Genomic DNA, 19,242 nt, shown 5'->3' on the forward strand with positions numbered 1-19,242 from the left:
CATTGCTGACACTGGCCATGCTGGCTGGGGCTGATAGGAGTTGAAGTCCAAAACATCTGGAGGGCACCAGGTTGAGGAAACGTCAGTCTACGTTGATAGGTACCAGGGTTTCCAGACAGGTGTGTTGAGCCGGTGTGGTGTAGTGGTGAGAGTGTTGGACTGGGACTCGAGAGATCTGGGTTCTAGTCCCAACTTGGCCATGAAGCTCACTGGGTGACTTTGGGTAGTCACTGACTATCAGCTTAACCTACCTCACAGGGTTGTTGTGGAGGATTATGTAAGGTGCCTTGGGCTCCTTGCAAGAGGAAAAAAGGCAGGAGATATATAAAAAGTATTTCCTAGTCCTTCATGGAGAGGCTGGAGAACTGAACCTGTGACCTTCTGAATGCAAAGCAGGTGCTCTACCACTGAGCTACAGCCCTTCCTATATGTATAATGCCTTATACATATAGTCAAACCCTAGTCCAGCCTTCCTCAACATTTAAATTTCCTATTGTATTTTATGCTGTATTTTGTGGTTTTAATTGCTGTGAACCACCCAGAGAGCTTAAGTGACTGGGTGGTATATAAGTGTAATCAATCAATTAATCAATTAATCAAGTGATCAATAAAACGTGGTGCCCTGCAGATGTTTTGGACTACAACCTCCATCATCCCTATATATTGGCTAAGCTGGCTGGGGCTGATGGGAGCTGTAGTATAAAATATCTGGAGGGCATCGGGTTGTGGGAGACTGACAAGTTGTAGAACTTTTTGTTGCTGTTTACTTGACACCACCATTTTTGACTGCAGGCAGCCCTCTAGCATGAGAAGAGCCAAAATGGGCCGTCAAGAGTATCCATGTTTGATTCATTCCTCTCTCTCTCTCTCTGTCTCTCTGTCTCTCTCTCTCAAAGTGGAGAGTAAGTATGTGAGGGGTGGCTGATAGGAAATAAATGTCTTTGAATATGTGACATGAAATGAAACCAGTTGCAGGATCACAGCATCAAACACGCAGCTGAGTTGTCCTCTCCCTTCTCTAAATTCATATGCCAAAGGATTCCTAACAGATGTCAAAATTCTCTGTGGAAAGCATCTAAACATGGGGGGGGGGCAGTTTGGTTATTTTAAAGGGGGGGTGAACGTTGAGGGCAGGGGTGCCTGAAATTCACCAGCGCTCCCCCAGCTCCTCCCTCTGCCAAGTTTAATACACCATAATGCCATGGGACAAAACTGCAGCGGATGTGGGGGGGGGGGTAAAGGAAGCATCCCCCCCCAGAATGCCACAGTGTTGTGCTGTGTCAGGGCATTATGGGAAATTTTAAACCTGACAGCTGGCAGCAGTGAGGAGGTGGGGGGAGAGTGAATGTTGAGATCATGCCCCACCTCAAAATTAACTCCCCCAAACATGTGAAAACGGGGAGGCAGTTGCCCACCCCACTGCCTCTTCTGCCACCACCCCCACTCCTACATTCACGCTGCTCTTTCAGAATTTCAAAAGTTGGACGCAGCACAAACTTAAACCTTCAGGGCCTCAAAGGTACTGGCCATCATCCCCGCTTGCCCGGAAGTCAGGTATTTGGCCTGTTCTTCTTGCGGCCAGCCCCACAGGGAACTATCCATGGTCCAGATGGCTTGCTTCCTTCCTGACCTGGACCCTTTCCACATCTGGCCAGAGCACTCCTGAGGATTTCAGCCCAGAACAGGGGAGTGAGGGGGTGCTGTGAGATGGACAACTCCTAGTGCCACCCATGACACTACACAGGCAGCTATTCCGTTTTTTCCTCCTTAATGGGCATTTTTGTGGAAAGAAAAAAAAGGTGGAAGAAGCGGTGGGAAAACATGGAAGGGTTACAAGTGGAAGACGACGAGGTCTGGACACCCCCCACCCTAAAATTCTGTGAATGAGGCAGACGGTGGTGCAGCTAGGGCCAAAGTCAACTCCCCCCCCAACTCCCTGCTCCCTCTCTGACTACCCAGCGCGGCAGGAGATGCATCATGGGAGTGGAGGTAAATTCCATTTATTCCTGGATGATGCTATGATTTCAGTGAATTCAAAATGCGAAACTGCAGATGTGCAGGCTTCTTGCTTTTTAAAATCAGGGCTGGCAAACAGCTTTGTTCCTGTCGTTCTTCTGTCACACCAGGAGTGCAGAAGCAGTTTTAAAGTTTGTAATGGCTGTTGGCGGGGGCGAGGGGAGGAGGGAGCTTGGGACCATAGTACCTGATGGAGTGCCTCTTCTGGCATGAACCTAGCTGTACACCACGCTCAGCATCTAAGGCCCTCCTCCAGCTACCTCCCCCCAGGGAGGCTCAGAAGGTGTCAACAAGGGAGAGGGCCTTCTTGGTGGTGCCCCCCCAATTCTGGAACAATCTCCCTGACAAGGCCCGTCGGGCACCAACATTGCTATCTTTTCAGTGCCGGCTTAAGACCCTTCTCTTCTCTCAGGCATTTGGCAGGATATGATGAGATTTTAATCAAGTCCTGGACTTTTCTTATTGTTGATTGTTTAAAATTGTTTTAGATATATGTGTGTCTGTATGTAAATGGTTTTTACACTTTGTATAGTGTATTTTTAATGTTTTTTAATCTTGGTAAACCAACCAGAGAGCTTCGGCTATGGGGCAGTATAGAAATGTAATACATGAAATGAGTGAGAAATGTGCATCATGCGCTTCGCAACTGAAGTAATGTCCGTAGCCATTGAAAGTGGGACCCCCACCCCCGCCCGCATAAGACCATTAAGTCCAGGGTCTAAAATTACATAGCTGCACCACTGGAGGCAGTCTGATTGCATGAGAAACGCCTGGCCTGAAAGCACGCAAAGTAAACAGAGACGAATTGCGCCCCTTCAGGGATCCACACGGGGCTGCCAATTAGAATGATGGGGCATGCTCAAGGAATAAAATGAGCAGAGAAGCAGAGACGGGGGTGATCGGTTCCTTGTTTGTGGATAAGCAATTGGAGCAATTGTCTTAGGGGAATGAGCACTCCCACCACCAAAGGGAATACAGTGGCGTTGCCGATATGTTGGCATTGCCCGCCTTGCCGTCAACCCGCGATGCCGCTCACTCCCTGCCCTTTCTGCCTGTTCTCTCATGACAGCAATTTCTGTAGTGCCCTGGGTCAGACCTCGTCGATCTGCGTCTCTGTCGTTAGCACAGCGGCTGCTCCCCTCTCACTGAGCTACTGGAAGCACGTGGGCAGCCAGAAGGACTCAGATTGGGAGACACAGCCCGTGCAACACTTTCAAGACACCCCAGTGTGGATCCAAGGACGCTGCGCTTTGAACCAATCTGGGGGAGGTGACGGTAGGGATGTCGGAAGACTCCATTTGGGGGGTAGAGCTCTGTGAGTTTTTGGCAGCTTGGGCCCCTGGACTCCATCTCCGCCTCTCTGAGCCTGCAACGGAGCACAGCAAGACCCTTGCCTCGGGCGGCAGAAACAGGGTGCAGAACCCCTTTCAGGCCAATGCCCAATTTCCATTTTAGAGAACCTTTTGGGGGCCGCATTCCAGTAGTGGGAGGGTCCAAAGCAAAAGGGGTGTGGCCAAAGCAAAAGCCCCCCCCATACATAAAATATCGGCATATTGTAGTTTAAAGCTCCTACTGCTAGTAAGAAAACCTTAGGAGAGACATTTCGCCTTTTAGGATGGGGGGAAAACTACACAGAAGCCAGGAAATTACCAAACAACCAGTGCGGGGGGAGGAAGGGATGTGGCTATCTGGGGGCTGAATCAGGACCCCAGGAGGAAGACATTTGCCCCCCATGCCTACGGTTCTGCACCCCTGCATTAAAAGATAGAAAAGCACTGGTTTATGTATTTCTGTAAAGATTTTTTCCCCTGTGGGATGGTGCTGCTCGGATCGGCATGAAGTTGGCAGCTGAGAGAGAGAGAGAGCATGCCAGCTGTCTCCACTCACCTTTCTCCTCCTGGCCAGGGATCTCACTGGGGGACGGTGACTCATTAGAGCTGAGCTATAGAGAGGAAAACGGGGGGTGGGAGGGAGAAAAGGGCATCGATTAGAACATGCTGTATTCGGACGGGTGGCCTCATTTGCCTCCGAGTTCCCTGTCATTCAGATGTCCCTGTGTGCGTGTTTGCTTGTCAATGTCACCCAGGGGAGAAGCTTCTGGAACAGCTGTCAGGAGGGAAGGAGAGAAACTTTAGACAAGGTGGGTGTATCTTACCCAGCACCGAGGATGCGTTGACCTCTCTACATCTTTTCTTCTCCTTCTTAACTGAACTGTTTTCCTCTGTTTTTGTACACCAAGCCGCTGTCACCTGAAAGGTTCCTTTTGGAGAAAGCTACAGAAAAGGGCAACTAAAACTATGGAGAGATTGGACTGGAACACGTTCCCTGTGAGGAAAAACTAGAACACATTTGGCTCTTTTTAGTTTAAGGGAAAAGATGAATAAGTGGGGGATGGAATTAGCAATGCTGGGGAGTGAAGGAAAGTCCAACATGTCAGGCCCAAACTGTAAATGCAAACGTGAAGGAGCCTAGTCTTGACCCTTTCCCAATGCACAAAACCTACTACTAGAGCATTCCTGATATGTGGTCATGCAGCCCCTGCTTAAAAGCCTCAGAGGAAGGAGAATCCACCACCTTCTGAGGCAATCTGTCAAGCCGCTCATACTGTTGGGAAGTTCTTCCTGACGTTTAGTTGAAATCCCCTTTCTTGCTATTTGAACCCAGTGGCTCTGGAGCAGCAGAGAAGACATGTAAGAACATCAGAACATCAGAAGAGCCCTGCTGGATCAGACCAAGGTCCATCTAGTCCAGCATTCTGTTCACACAGTGGCCAGCCAGCTGCCCAGCGGAAACCCACAAGCAGGACAGGAGGGCGACAGTGCCCTCCATCATCAAATTTGCTCCATCATCTGTGCACCAGCCCTTCAAATATTTGAGAATGGCCATTATATTGCCTCTTAGTCATCTCTTTTCCAGGCTAAACACATCCAACTCCTCCAACCTTTCCTGATAATAGCTTATATTATGTTTTCACATTTATATCCCACCTTTTTTCTATCATGGATCGTGGTTCACATGTAGTCTCCCCGCCAAACACTTACCAGATCCAACCTGCTTAGCTTCAGGAAGGTGGCTGCCCTGGGAGCCCATTTAAAAGTTAGCCAAGGCCTCTTCTAGTGTGGGCAACTGAGATGAGAACATAAGAAGAGCTGTGGTGGATCATACCAGAGGTCCATCTAGTCCAACATTCTGCTCCACAGTGGCCAACCAGATGCTTCAATGGGAAGGCCAGAAGTAGAACATGAGTGCAACAGCACCCTTCCCCTAATGTTCCTCAGCAACTGGCATAGAGGCATACTGCCTCTGATTCTGGAGATAATCTATAGCCATCATGACCAGTAGCCACTGATAGCCTTATCCTCCATGAATGTGTCTAATCCCCTTTTAAAGCCATCCAAAATGGCAGCCTGCCATCACAACATCTTTGGGTAAAAGAAGCAGCAGCAAGAAGGGAGCACTTAACGCTTTGTACCATTTCTCCTCCTTCCTGCAACACACTAACAACAAGAGGATGAATTAAAAAAAATACTTTTTGTATAAACAAACAAACAAACAAACATCTTAGATTTGTTTCCGTTTAAATCAGGTTTTTAAAAAATTCAAATCTGTTTTTTTTAAGGTTTTAAAATGGAATATGAATTTGAATACCTACAAAACAAGTTAGATCCTGCACTTAGCTCTTAAAAAGGGAGCACTTCTTCATGCAACGTGTAATGATTTAATATATGGAATTCACTGCCTGATGCTGCAGTGATGGGCCCAAATTTAAGATGGCTTTTAGAAAGAACGAGTGATTTCCTGCAACTAAACAATGCTGCATTGAGTATTCTGTTCAGGGTTCCGGTCACTTCATTCCACCCCCCTCCTGCTGTTTTTCCATGTCACCCTCCTCCCCAGACCATTTTCCATTCCTGCCAAGCATGCTCAGTTTACAATGGACTGGGTTGGGGGAGGGTGTCCCCCTGTATTTGTCGGTCTATGGGGTGGGTACTTTTGTCATTCATCCCAGCTGCGTTCAATTAATATGATTTCTCCATTGATATCTCACTTCTGCCCCTGGGGACATTTTAAAATAACTTCTCAGTGTGAATCAGGAAGTGACCAATCCAGACAATAAGATGATCCTTTCTACCCTTTCCCCACCAAATCTATGGGTCTCCTCCTTCCTCTCCACCCATTCCATTCAGTTCTCCTTCCCACTTGATTGTCAGTTTCCCCCCCTTGACACTCACTCAACCCTTTGTGCCATTGCATTTTTATGGTGCTGATTCCCTCCAATGCACAATTTTGTCCCCCCCCCCGCCAAGATTTTTGTGGTCTCTACAAACCTTGGGGTTACCCCAAATCTGCTGCTATGTTTCTCTTGTGCATGGCTGGTGTGGTTTTGGCTCAAGCTCCACATCCCAGAAAGGTTCAAATCGGGAATAGAGGGACAGATTATGCATATCCACCATGGACAGATCTATGAATGGCAATTTGCCTTTATAGCTAAATGGAACCTCCATGTTCAGAAGCAGCCTATCCCCAAATATACCAGATGCTGAGGATAAATGGTGGGAGGGGGGCTGTTACCTTCACACTGTGCTTGTGAGCTTGAGGCATTAACAATCTGGAAGGACTGCTAATTTAGAAAGAGAGGAGGAAAGGCATTGGATTGCCCCCTTTTGGAAGCAGAATACTGGGCTGAGTGGACCCAGCAAAGCACTTCTTATGGCTGTTTTCCACATGCAGCAAGGCCACCCTCAATCTATTGGGGAATGTTTTATAAAAACAGCCATATGCAGGGGAAGATAGTTCGTTGGAGAGGGGATGGGGGATCATCCCTTGCCTGCAGCTTGGATGGCGAGAGGGAGTCCCTAAGGAAGACTGGGGGAGTTAGAGTGGAGGATTAGAGAGAGGTGTTGCATTATGGGGGGGAGATGAGGAAAGGATGCTACAGCCCACGCAGTCATCACAAATGCAGGCTGGCATCTGCTCTCCGCATGGGGCTGCGGGGCGGGGGGAGCAGAAGAGGCAGCCAACGCTGCAACCCTCACCCGGTTTCCTTGTACAGGCCGTGCAGGGATTGTGGTGGCGTGCATGCGTGGAGGGTGCAGCACTGCAGCATCTGCTTCTTTATTATACCCTAGTGGGTGATTAAGCTCTAAAGCAGCAATTAAGCCCCTGCTATGCAACCCTCAGAGCGCTAAAGAGAAGCGCAGCAGGAGAAGCCCAGGCAGAGCGAACCGAAGCCCACAGGGGGTGGAACAATTAGCAGTGAGGGCGGGGGGGGGGGTGTCCACGAAAGGGCAGCACTAGGATTTGCAGGGTCCTGAGTGGTGTGGGAGGAGGTTTCTGACATTAAGGACATCAAGAATGCCACACTGCACAGCCGAGCCTTGCAAATAAATCAGCCCAAGCTACTAGTCCACAGTTATTATTGTTGTTGCTGCTGCTGTTGTTGTTATTCAGCACCATCCATATGCATGTTGCTGTAAAGCAGCCTTCTTCAACTTGGTGTCAGTTTTTCCCGCCTGACATTCACTCAACAGTTTGTGCCATTGCGTTATTATGGGGCTGTTTCCCTCACACACACCTGTAGATTTGTATTGGACTAAAACTCCCTATGCTGGCCATGGGATAATGGATGTTGTAGTCCAAAAGAGCCAGAGGGCACCTGGTTGGGGAAAGCTGCTTTACAGAGGACAAGATCACAGGTCCTTGCCCCTAGAGCCTTACAGTCTAAAATCTGACACAAGGAAAACAACAGAGGAAGGGGAAGGGAAGCAGAGGAAGGGGGAACAGCATTCATAAGAACATAAGAAGAGCCATGCTGGATCAGACCAAGGTCCATCTAGTCCAGCATTCTGTTCACACAGTGGCCAACCAGCTGCCCCCAGGAAACCCACAAATAGAACATGAGTGCAACAGCACCCTCCCGCCCATGTTCCCCAGCAACCGGTGTACGTAGGCAGACTGTCTCTGATACTGGAGGCAGGATATGGCCATCAAAACTAGTAGCCATTGACAGCCTTCTCCTCCATGAATTTGTCCAATCCCCCTTTAACGCCATCCAAATTGGTGGCCATCACTACATCCTGTGGTAGCGAATTCCATAGTTCGCGCTGTGTGAAGAAGTCCTTCCTTTGATCAGTCCTGAATCTCCCACCAATCAGCTTCATGGGATGATCCCATTGGGTTCTAGTATTATGAGAGAGGGAGAGAGGGGGGCTACCACCGAGAAGGCCCTTTCCCTTGCTGCCACAGACAGGTTGGGTCCATACAACCAAGGCCTAGAGTGAAGCCACCACATAGTGTATAACCTCACGGAGCTCTGTAACCGAATCTCCTCTCCTTCCCAAACTTCCCAAAAGGTTAGGTCCACCTCCCCAGCGCTGCAGGTCAACGGCAAACTCTGAGAAGAACCAGAGCGAAGCATCCAGATATCTTTGGCTTTTATTATTGCATCCACAATCAGATCCTTCAGTCTCTCCCACACCTCCTGCCAAACACACACACTGCTTTCCACAGATACATGAATGGTGCAAGCTCTCCAGTCACGCTCAGCAGCTCAGTGATCCCTAATTTGCTATTGCTATTGCTCGGCCAAACCTTCCAAACCTTGTTATCTGCCCAGGATGAGTGTCCCATCTCTTTCTCTCCAGCTGGCACCAAAAAGCGGTGCCTGGCCAGGCCACCTCAGAGCACCTCACAGAGCGTGCAGGGAGGACCGTGACCCTTCTAATGAGAGCTGCTGCACTGGACAGAATTCTGTAGGCCCCATTGAGAACTTCATTCTCTCTCCTTGTTGCCAAATACAGAGGATTTGGTGCCAGGAAATAAACAAGATAAATAAAATCCACCTTCCTTACTGTTTGTGGGCATAAATGCTAGATTTTGCACAGGTTTGAGGTGGCCCATTTTACATCAGTGCCACCCCCAGCTGTGGGCTTACCTGGCAGCCACAAAGCTGCCATTTTATATTTCCCACAAACAGCGCTACATGTGCTGTGAGGCATTGTGGGAAATCCAAAATGGTGGCTCGCCCTCCTAGAGCCCAGGTGGGGCGTTGTCTCTGATTGGTGGTCTCAGGGCCTGGGACCCTGGTCACTGCCTATGGATGCTGAGCACTGGTGCCAAGGCTGCATGAATGAATTTGTCACAGTCTGCGCATGCGCTTTGCTGCATCACATGGGAAGGTTGTAGCATCCTGAATTTTTCCTTTATTTTCCCGTACCGCTCCCTAACAAATCACTGTTCCTAGTTTTGCTTTGCGGGGACACAATGATAAGAGTTGTAAGGAAACATGGGGGCTAACACATACATCTGTGTGCTGAACGAAGGTTCTGCAATGCAGGATGCAACTTCTGCTTCCCTGACAGATGTCCATCCGGCTCTGCTTAAACATCTCCAGTGAAAGAGAGCCCTGAAGTAGTCTGTTTGACTGTCAAATAGCTCTTTCCCTTAGGAGGTTTCTCCTAACACTTAGCCAGAATCTGCTTCCCTGAAATGTCCACCCATCAGCTGTAGTCCTGTCCCTGGGACCAACAGAGACTAAGTCTGCTCCATCTTTTGCCTGACAGCGATTCAGATATTTGAAGACAGCTATCATGTCTCCCCTTAAATCTGCTCTTCTCCAGGACAATAGTCAAACCCAGCTCTTTCAACTGTTCCTCATCGGTAGTGGCATGCAAGCCTGTAGATAGAGAAGAAATCTAGAGTCACACCATACTTATCATCATTCTCTTTATCTCTGATGTTCAGGCAGTGAGTGCCGTTGCTTATGTAGCCAAAATGGCACCACCCCCACACAAGAGGGAAGTATCAACAGGCTTGGGAGGACCCAGGATTTCCAGAAGTAAAAAAAACTCTTGTGGGGGGACACGTAGGGGAAGGAACCCTCCAAAACAGCCCAATGAAGACGTAGCATATGCTTGGTGTGTGCTGAGTGTTGACTGACAGTTGTGGGGGAAGGAAGAAAACTGGGCTGATGGTGGGTGAGGGAAATGGAATGAAGTATTGTGGTGGAGGGCATGGCTGGCTGGAACACTGAACAGAAGCATTTTCTTGCAGGTCTCACTGGTGGGCTTTCCACTGTAACGATGGGCTTTTCTACATGAGGCATTTATCATGCACTCATCATTCCCTCCAGTTTTGCTTCTGTGTCTAACCAGCACTTCTGGCGGGTTCTTTTTAGAGTAGGGAAAATGTGGGATTTAATTGTGAAAGTGAAAGCACGATTTCCTCTGGTATATTTGCATTATTCTGCTATAGCACAGCGCCACCTAGAGGACATGTAGCAGAAAAGGAAATGCTCCTTGTGTGGTGCTCAGATCTCAATTCTGCAACGAAACTGGAAGTAGATACAGCAGATTAACCACCAATTAACAGCCCCATCTAGAAAAGCTGTACAGATGAAAAGCTTAGAGGAGTCTTATTACTCTTATCACAAAGAGGCCAGGGGACAGAGGGACACCACCCTGTGCCCATAGATAACCACCGCCTTTCAATTGCGCTAACTGTAACTTGAAGTTCAGGCCATACAGCACTCTGAGCTACAGGCAAGCTGTGTGCCATTATGGGTCTTTTCAAGTGAGGAATGCACATTGTGCTGACAAAGAACCAAACTGAGTTCCCATAACACATTTTGGAAAACTACTGCTTCACATGAGAGAGAGATTCCTCTCTTTCGAGGAAAGGGTCTCCTTTTGTTTTCCAAATACATCTTGTTTTCATCCCTGCTTCTTTCCAGAAATAGCTCATAGGATGGTCTTTGTTTTCATCCCACCACAGTTGTGTTTTTTTCCACTGGGTCACTGATGGGCCATTGCACACAGAACCAGCTGTTTTCTCTTCCTTTTTTTTTGGTCTCCTGACAGTTGCAGAGGCTGGGTCCCCTGCTGCGATAACATCAGCCATCACATCAAGGACAAGCAAAGAGTAGGCCATGGAGAGCGGAGGAGGAGATCGGGGGTGCTAAGAGCAGAGAACTCTGTAATGGAGCAGAGAGGGGGAGCATCCTCAACCCCCCAGCTGGCTATCATATATTCAATAGGTGGCTCTTCTTGTTTCAGCTACTTTTGCTTAACTTTGGGTTGGCATGCTGTAGCCATGGGGAGCTATGGTTATTACTAGACAGCCTGTGTAATGTAGGGGTTCAAGTCGCAGATTAAGACCTGATGGACCCGAGTTCAAATCCCCCCACTCAGCCATGAAGCTAATTGGGTGATCTTGGGCCAGTCACTCTTGCTCAGTCGAAGCCACCTTACAGGGTCATTGTGAGGATAAAATGGGTGTTGGGGGGCGGGGAGAGAAGCATGTATGCCATCCTGGAAGGGCAGGATCGATATGCTGCTGCTGCTGCTTCGCATCAGAATTGTGTACAAAATGAAAAGTGCACAAATTTTCATGCGAGCTTTTACAAGAATATTCTCAGTTTGGAATGCGCTGATCAGTCAGCTAAAACTCAAAACTCAACTAGGATCTCTTTTTCCTGGGAGACAGTCCTGTTCTATAGCCATCTGAGCCCGGCTGCCCTCAATGCACCTTGCGGCAGTGAGTTCCATAAGTTGACCACCCACCATGCGCAGAAAGGCCTCCTTTCTCTCAGCCCTGAACTTAGCGCCTATCAGGTTCATCGGATGACAGGCTGGATCCCTTTTCTGTCCTGCTCTTGTGTTCCCATCCCTGTCTTTGTACCCTGGAATCTTCCGTTTACAAAGGCGGCAAAACTGTGGCCCTCCAGATGTTGATGGGCTATAACTCTCATCCCCTCCAAGAAATTTCTGACTTGTGTTCCTACAGAAAGTGGAGGAAGGAACTAGAGGATCGGATATCCTTGACTTGATCCTAACCAACAGAGATGACTTAGTGGAAAAAGCAGCAGTTACAGGAACTCTAGGGGAAAGCAACTATGTTATACTTGAGTTCTTGTTTCTAAAGGAAGCAAAAGCTGAGTGTAGCCAAACGCGTACCCTGGAAAGCCAATTTTAATAAACTCAGAACAATTATAGGTAAGGTCCCATAGCAAGCGACTGTAATGAGAAAATTAGTCCAAGATGGGTGGGAGTTTGTAAAAAAAATGAAATTCTAAAGGCACCATTACAAACAATTCCAACAAGAAAAAAAAGTGGAAGACAACAGAAGATGCCAATGTGGCTTCACAAAAAGTTTAGAGATGACCTGAAAACAAAAAATGGACACATATAGGAAGTAGAAGGAAGGCCAAGCCACAAAGTAAGAGTACAGGCAGGTAGCACAGAACTTCAGGGACGACATCAGGAAAGCTAAAGCTGAGAACGAGCTGAGGTTAGAGAGGGTTGCTAAAAGCAACAAAAAGGCTTTCTTCAGATATGTGCATAGTAAAAGACAGAAGAAAGAAATGGTGGTTCAACTATTAAATAAGGACGGCAAGATGATAACAGATGACAAAGAAAGGCAGAGGTGCCCAATTCCTACTTTGGCTCAATCTTCTCCGGAAAGAGGGTCTATGACCCCCTCCCCGGCAAAGGCGAAGTACAGGCTGAAGGGGCAGGATTGCAGCTTGAGATTGATAGGCATATGGTCAAAGAACACCTAATTACTTTGAATGAGTTCAAATCTCCAGGGCCAGATGAACTGCATCCTAGAGTAATAAAGGAACTGGCAGAAGAACTCTCAGAACCACTGTCTATTCTCTTTGAGAAATCATGGAGGACGGGTGAAGTGCCAGATGTCTGGAGGACGGCTAATGTTGTCCCTATCTTCAAAAAGGGCAAAAAGGAGGAACCTGGGAACTACAGACCAGTCAGTCTAACATCAATCCCTGGGAAAATTCTGGAGCAGATTATCAAGCAATCCATCTGTAAGCACCTTGAAAACAAGGCAGTGATTACTCGAAGCCCACATGGATTTGTCAAGAACAAATCCTGCCAGACAAATCTGATTTCATGTTTTGATCAGGTAACCTCCCTTATGGATTGTGGGAATGCTGTGGGCATATATACCTCGACTTCAGCAAAGCTTTCGACAAAGTGCCCCATGATATCCTGATTAGCAAACTGTCAGGGTGGAAACTGAGCCCATAGAGCCCCAGAGCAGTTCTGATTCTGAGGAGGAACAGCAATCCATGGGAGAGGAGCGCTCATCTCTCACAAGCACAGCAGCTGGCAGATATTCCTCCTGCCAGCATTCCTGGGATAGATAGTGACCCTGGCAGTGAGAGAGCGCTGGAGGGGGGCTTGCTGGATGCTCGGCGTAGACGCAGGGAGCGACGACAGATAGAGGGCACTGAAAGGAGGCGTAGCACTCGTTTGGCGCACAAACAACAGTCGCGTCCTGAGGAAACAAGGGAAAGAGGGAGGATCTCTCCCTAGCCCATAAGTTCAGGGTCTTCCCGTGATTCTCCTTCAAACAGGGACCAACTGCCTTACCTGGAGCTTAGGCTACTCTGCTATCTTTCCCCAGTGCTGTTCCTTGCTTTGGCACTAGCGATTAGTGTTCTGAAAGAGTCATAAAGTAATAAAGGAATAAAGTCTCAGAAAGAATTCCTCGTCGTCTGTGTCCTGAGTTGGCTATTGGTGGGAACCGCAAGAGGCAGCTAGGGCGCTCCTGACACAAACTAGCTCAAAGTGGGCTAGATGAAACAACTATCAGGTGGATCCACAGCTGGCTACAGAATCGGACTCGAAGAGTGCTTCTCAATGGGACCTTCTCAAACTGGGGAGAGGTAATGAGCGGGGTACTGCAGGGCTCAGTCCTGGGCCCAGTGTTCCTCAACATTTTTATTAATGACTTGGAGGAGGAGGTGCAGGGAATGCTTATCAGATTTGCAGATGACACAAAATAGGGTGGGATAGCTAATATCTTGGAAGACAGAAAAAAAATTCAAAGTGAACTTGATAAGCTGGAGCGTTAGGCAGAAAACAACAGAATGACATTTAATAGGGATAAATGCCAAGTTCTGCACCTAGGAAAAAGAAACCAAATGCATAGTTACAAGATGGGGGGATACTTGGTTCAACAATACTACAAGTGAGAAGGATCTTGGAATTGTTGTCGATTACAAGCTGAATATGAGCCAACAATGTAATGTGGCTGCAAAAAAGGCAAATGCTATTTTGGGCTGCATTAATAGAAGCATAGCTTCCAAATCACATGAAGTACTAGTTCCCCTCTACTCAGCACTGGTTAGGCCTCATCTTGAGTACTGTGTCCAGTTCTGGGCACCACACTTTAAGAAGGATGCAGACAAACTGGAGAGGGCTCAGAGGAGGGCAATGAAGATGATCAGGGGACTGGAAACAGTGCTCTGTGAGGAGAGACTGAAAGAAGTGGGCATGTTATCCTTGAGAAGGGAAGACTGAGGGGAGATAGGATAGTGCTCTTCAAATACTTGAAAGATTGTCACAGAGAGGAAGGCCAGGATCTCTTCTCGATCATCCAGAGTGCAGAACACGGAATAATGGGCTCAGGTTACAGGAAGCCAGGTTCCGGCTGAACATCAGGCAAAACTTCCTGACTGTTAGAGGAATACGACCATGGAGCCCATTACCTAGGGAGATGGTGGGCTCTCCCACACTGGAGGCACTCAAGATGAAGCTGGACAGCCATCTGTCAGGGATACTTTGACTTGGACTCCTGCATTGAGAAGGGGGTTGGACTCGATGGTCTTATAGACCCCTTCTAACCCTACTATTCTATGGTTCTATGATCCCTGACTACTGGCTGGGGCTGATGGAAATTGGAGTCCAACCAAATCCACAGGTTCCCTACCCCTGCTGCATCTTTGGACCAAACTTTGAGTTCTTGGTGAGAAAAAGAGGAGAGATTTAACAAAGCTTGCTTCTCTCTTCTCTATGTCTTCCTTTGGGCTCCAGTGATCTTTGTCACTCTTTTACTTCTCCCCCCCACTGCTTGTATGGTGCCCCCCCTCAGGTGCTGCTGCCTGTCAAGTGATAATTTTTCCACAAGACTGACTGCTCCATCAGTACATTGCCAAGATGCCCAAACACACACAGGAACACACTGCAGGAACCTCACCATCCCTTCCTTCCTTCCTTCCTTCCTTCCTTCCTTCCTTCCTTCCTTCCATCCATCCATCCATCTATCTATTATTGCATTTATACCCCCCCATTTTTCCCCCTTGCAAGGAACCCAAGGCAGCTTACATGGCCCTCCTCCTCTCCATTTCATCCTCACAACAACCTCATGAGACAGGTTAGGCTGAAGGTCAACTGGCCCAAAGTCACCCAGGGAGTTTCATGGCCTGAGTGGGACTAGAACCTGAGTGGGTCTCCTGAGTCCTAGTCCAACACTAACCACTGCACCACACCAGCGGAGACTGGTGACTCTGTTGCCAGTGACAGTGAATCCGCTCCGAGTTTCAGTCAGAACCAGTCGGGATGCTAAATGAGCTATCCGAGGTGCTTCCGGGAGCAGAGCCACTGCCCAACTGGCATCAGAGCCACCAGCCTGCACTGCATCACACCGGCACCTGCCTGGGATTTCCCATTTCAGACTCATTGTCCCGGTCTTGGAGGGTGGTGGAGGGTAGCTGTCAATAGGCTGACTCCAGGTTTCTGAGGGCCCTTGGGCAAGGAACCCTTGGGCCCCTCCCTCAGGGAGTCCACCTTCTCCCCGCCACGGTCACCCGCCCCTTTGGCTCCTCCTCCTCTCTCTCATCATGGCCGCCACTTGCGTGCTTGGCAGGCAGAGAGCCAGGGAGCAGGCAGGCCGTGGCATCTCCTGCTCCTCCTCCTCAGCACCAACGTTGTCTGGGCCGGAGCGAGAGGCAGGCCGACAAGCAAGTTGCAAGTGAAGAGAAGGAGCCATTTGGAGGAGCTTTTGCCAGTGTGCTGGGGTGTGGGCCCTTGGCAGGTGCCCAACCATGCCTACCCCATAGAACCTTATCCCGACCACGTCCAAGCATCGCCTGCACTACTAATCTCCTAAGGCTGCATCTATCTGCAGACTTCCCCCCATTAAACACAGTGGGTCTCACTTCTAAATAAACATAGGAAGCTGCTTTCTAGGACCATTCTTCCATCTCGCCCAGGATCAGCTCTCCAAAGATTTCAAGCTTCTCCATACCAGGCTTTTTATCCTGCAAGTTTACTGGGACTTCTGCTTCTGGATTCTTTGTAGGCTTAAGATCAGCTCCTTCACATGCACCTTCTCTTTTTTTTCAGGGGTTGCCTTTATCTGCAAGTTCTATTTGTTGTTGTTGTTGTTCAGTCGTTCAGTCGTGTCCGACTCTTCGTGACCCCATGGACCATAGCACGCCAGGCCTTCCTGTCCTGCGCTCTCTCCCGGAGCGTGCTCAAGTTCATATTCATTGCATCGGTGATGCTCTCTAGCCATCTCATCCTCTGCCGTCCCCTTCTCCTTTTGCCTTCAGTCTTTCCCAGCATCAGGGTCTTTTCCAGGGAGTTTTCTCTTCGCATTAGGTGGCCAAAATATTGGAGCTTCAGCTTCAGTATCTGTCCTTCCAATGAGCACTCAGGGTTGATTTCCTTTAGGATGGACTGATTTGACCTCCTTGCAGTCCAGGGGACTCGTAAGAGTCTTCTCCAGCACCACAGTTCGAAAGCATCCATTCTTCGGCGCTCAGCCTTCCTTATAGTCCAGCTCTCACAGCCATACATTACTACTGGGAAAACCATAGCTTTGATTAGACGGACCTTTGTCGGCAAGGTGATGTCTCTGCTTCTTACTATGCTGTCTAGGTTTGCCATAGCTTTCCTCCCAAGGAGCAAGCGTCTTTTAATTTCATGGCTACAGTCACCGTCTGCGGTGATCTTGGAGCCCAAGAAAGTAAAATCTGTCACTGCTTCCATTTCTTCCCCTTCTATATGCCAGGAAGTGATAGGGCCAGATGACATGATCTTAGTTTTTTTAATGTTGAGTTTCAAACCAGCTTTTGCACTCTCCTCTTTCACCCTCAACAAGACACGGCCATTAGATGGTGCTGCTGTTATAGGGCAATTCCTTCTTTATACAGACAAATTCATTTAGGGTGCAATCCTATGCAAGTTTAGACAGAAAAAAAGTCCTGCAACTCCCAGCATTCCCCAGCCAGCCCCTCAGTGTTTTTTTTTTTTTAATTGCCTCATTATCTCCATTTCAAATAAAGCCACGGAAATGGTCAGAAAGCACAGGAGAGGCACTGGAGGTTGTAAAGGACCCGCAAACTTCTATGAGCAACCAATCTCAATAGCAGAATAAAAGTCCTGTGTGGAGAAGCCCTTAGATGGGGGAATTTTTCCAGCTCAGCTTGGAGATGCCAGGGATTGAAACTGGGACCTTCTGCTTGCAAAGCAGGTGCTCTTCCATGGAGCTGTTTTTCGTCCCCTAAAAATAAACTAAGATTCCAGTCCTCATGCTTCTGAATAAAGGGTTGCTTTTAAATAGGAAGTTGCCCTTTGCCAAGTCAGAGCATTGATCCCTGTTGTTGAGCCTGTTTGACTAAAACTCTGATTATCCCCAGCCACAGCGTGATGGGAGCTGTATGGAATCATTGAGTTGGAAGGGACCATTTAGGCTATCGAGTCTAACCTGCTGCTCAGTACAGGAATCCTGTTTAAAGCATCCCTGACAGATGGCTGTCCAGTTTTTGCTTGAATACCTCCAGCGACAGAGAGCCCACCAACTTCCCTAGGCAGCTGGTTCCACAGTCTGACTGCTCTAACCATTAAGAATTTTTCCTCATGGAAAAATCTGCGTTCTTTAATGTAAGCCTGTGTCCTAGAGTCTTAGATGAGAGAGAACAGGCTGTGGGCCTCTTCTGTGTGACAACCTTTTAGGTACTTGAAAAATCCTATCCTATCCACCCCTCAGCATTCTCTTCTCAAGGCTAAACATACCTAATTACGTCAATCTTTCCTGGTGGAACTTCATTTCTAGTCCCCTGACCATCTTTGTCTCCCTTTTCTGAACTCTTCACAAATTATCTGAATCCTTTTTAAAGTGCAGTATCCACAACTGGACACCTTATTCAAGGTGAGGTCTGACCAGCGCAGAGTAGAGTGGAGCTATTACTTCCCAAGATTTAGAAACAATACTTCTGTTGATGCAACCCAAGATTGCATTTGCCTTTTTTGCAGCCACATAATGGTGCTGGCTCATATTCAGCTTGGGATAGACTACAACTCCTAGATCCTTTTCACACCTACTATTGCCAAGCCATGTATCCCCCCATGTTATACCTGTGCTTTTGATTTCTTTTTTTTCCTAACTGAAGAACTTTGTACTTGTCTGTTAAATTTCATGCTGATATTTTCTGTAGTCCAACACATCTGGAAGATACCAGATTGGGGGAAACTGGTCTACACTGGATCACAATGGTCCTTCAGGGTTTCAGACTGGGGTGGGGCATCTTCTGTGGAGGCTGGTGGCTCTGATGTCAGTGGGGCAGTGAATCCGCTCTGGGTGTCAGTCAGAACCAGTCAGAACACTAAAAGAGCTATCCAAGGTGCTGAACCCCAAAGACAACGTGCATTGTACCCAAGGCTGATCATGTTATTTTGGCCTCTGAGGCAGAAAATCAAATCTCTTCCCCTCCCCGGCCGTAAAAATACAACCACCATAAAGGAAATAGCGAACAATAATTCGCTGCCCTTTACCAGCTCTCGAAACCAGCTGCCTGAGGTGGCCGCCTCACTCTGCCTAAGGGTACAGCCAGCCCTGCCAGAGAGCTTCTTTCTTGCCCTGGACACAGCACCCCCACGTGGCAAGGCCCACCCCACTGCTCTCTCAGAAGATGCTCTGTCTTGATGGTTTCTCCTTGAGGAGCTGGGCCTTCTGTCTGTATTTGCTGTTGCCAAGGCAACCACAGGCCATCCCATAATGAACTCCATTGCACACGCACGCACACAAGAAGAAGAAGAAAAGAAGAAGCCTATGCTCCAGTTATCTCCCAAGAAAGAAACAGAACGCGGGGGACGGGGGTGGGGGCAGAGATAGAAAAAAAAGCTATCGGAGGCTGAGGAGCTTTGCCCCTTTTTTGTCCATGGGGACTGGATTAGCACAGCAAAAAATGTAACGGGAGATAACTCAGCCAGAATTGGCAGCCGTGGGGACAAAACATTTTGTGGTGTCAGGCTACTCGTCTCTCAAGAGTGGAGTGGGCAGGACAGGGGAGAGTGGGCAAGACCTCTATTGCTGGGGAGCTGTTTACCACCTTGACTTTCTCCACCTCCCAGTAGGGCACTCATGCAGGGTCGGCGTCAATGGTAGGCATGGTTAGGCACCTGCCAAGAGCCCCCACCC

At 48.4% G+C, this 19,242-nt stretch overlaps 1 protein-coding gene across 1 annotated transcript in view; it reads right to left on the reverse strand.

Annotated features, from left to right (window-relative positions):
- Positions 1–19,242, reverse strand: part of PCP4L1 (Purkinje cell protein 4 like 1) — a 33,318-nt gene that overhangs the window by 3,927 nt on the left and 10,149 nt on the right. Inside the window, exon 2 of the mRNA XM_084823635.1 lies at positions 3,904–3,958. Within this exon, the coding sequence (XP_084679761.1) occupies positions 3,904–3,958 (55 nt within the window). The remainder of the gene's footprint in view (positions 1–3,903; positions 3,959–19,242) is intronic.

This window comes from Heloderma suspectum, chromosome 17 (genome assembly GCF_057233095.1).
Source record: "Heloderma suspectum isolate Gila_16-S chromosome 17, 16-S_ref, whole genome shotgun sequence".
NCBI classification, from domain to species: Eukaryota; Metazoa; Chordata; class Lepidosauria; order Squamata; family Helodermatidae; genus Heloderma; species Heloderma suspectum.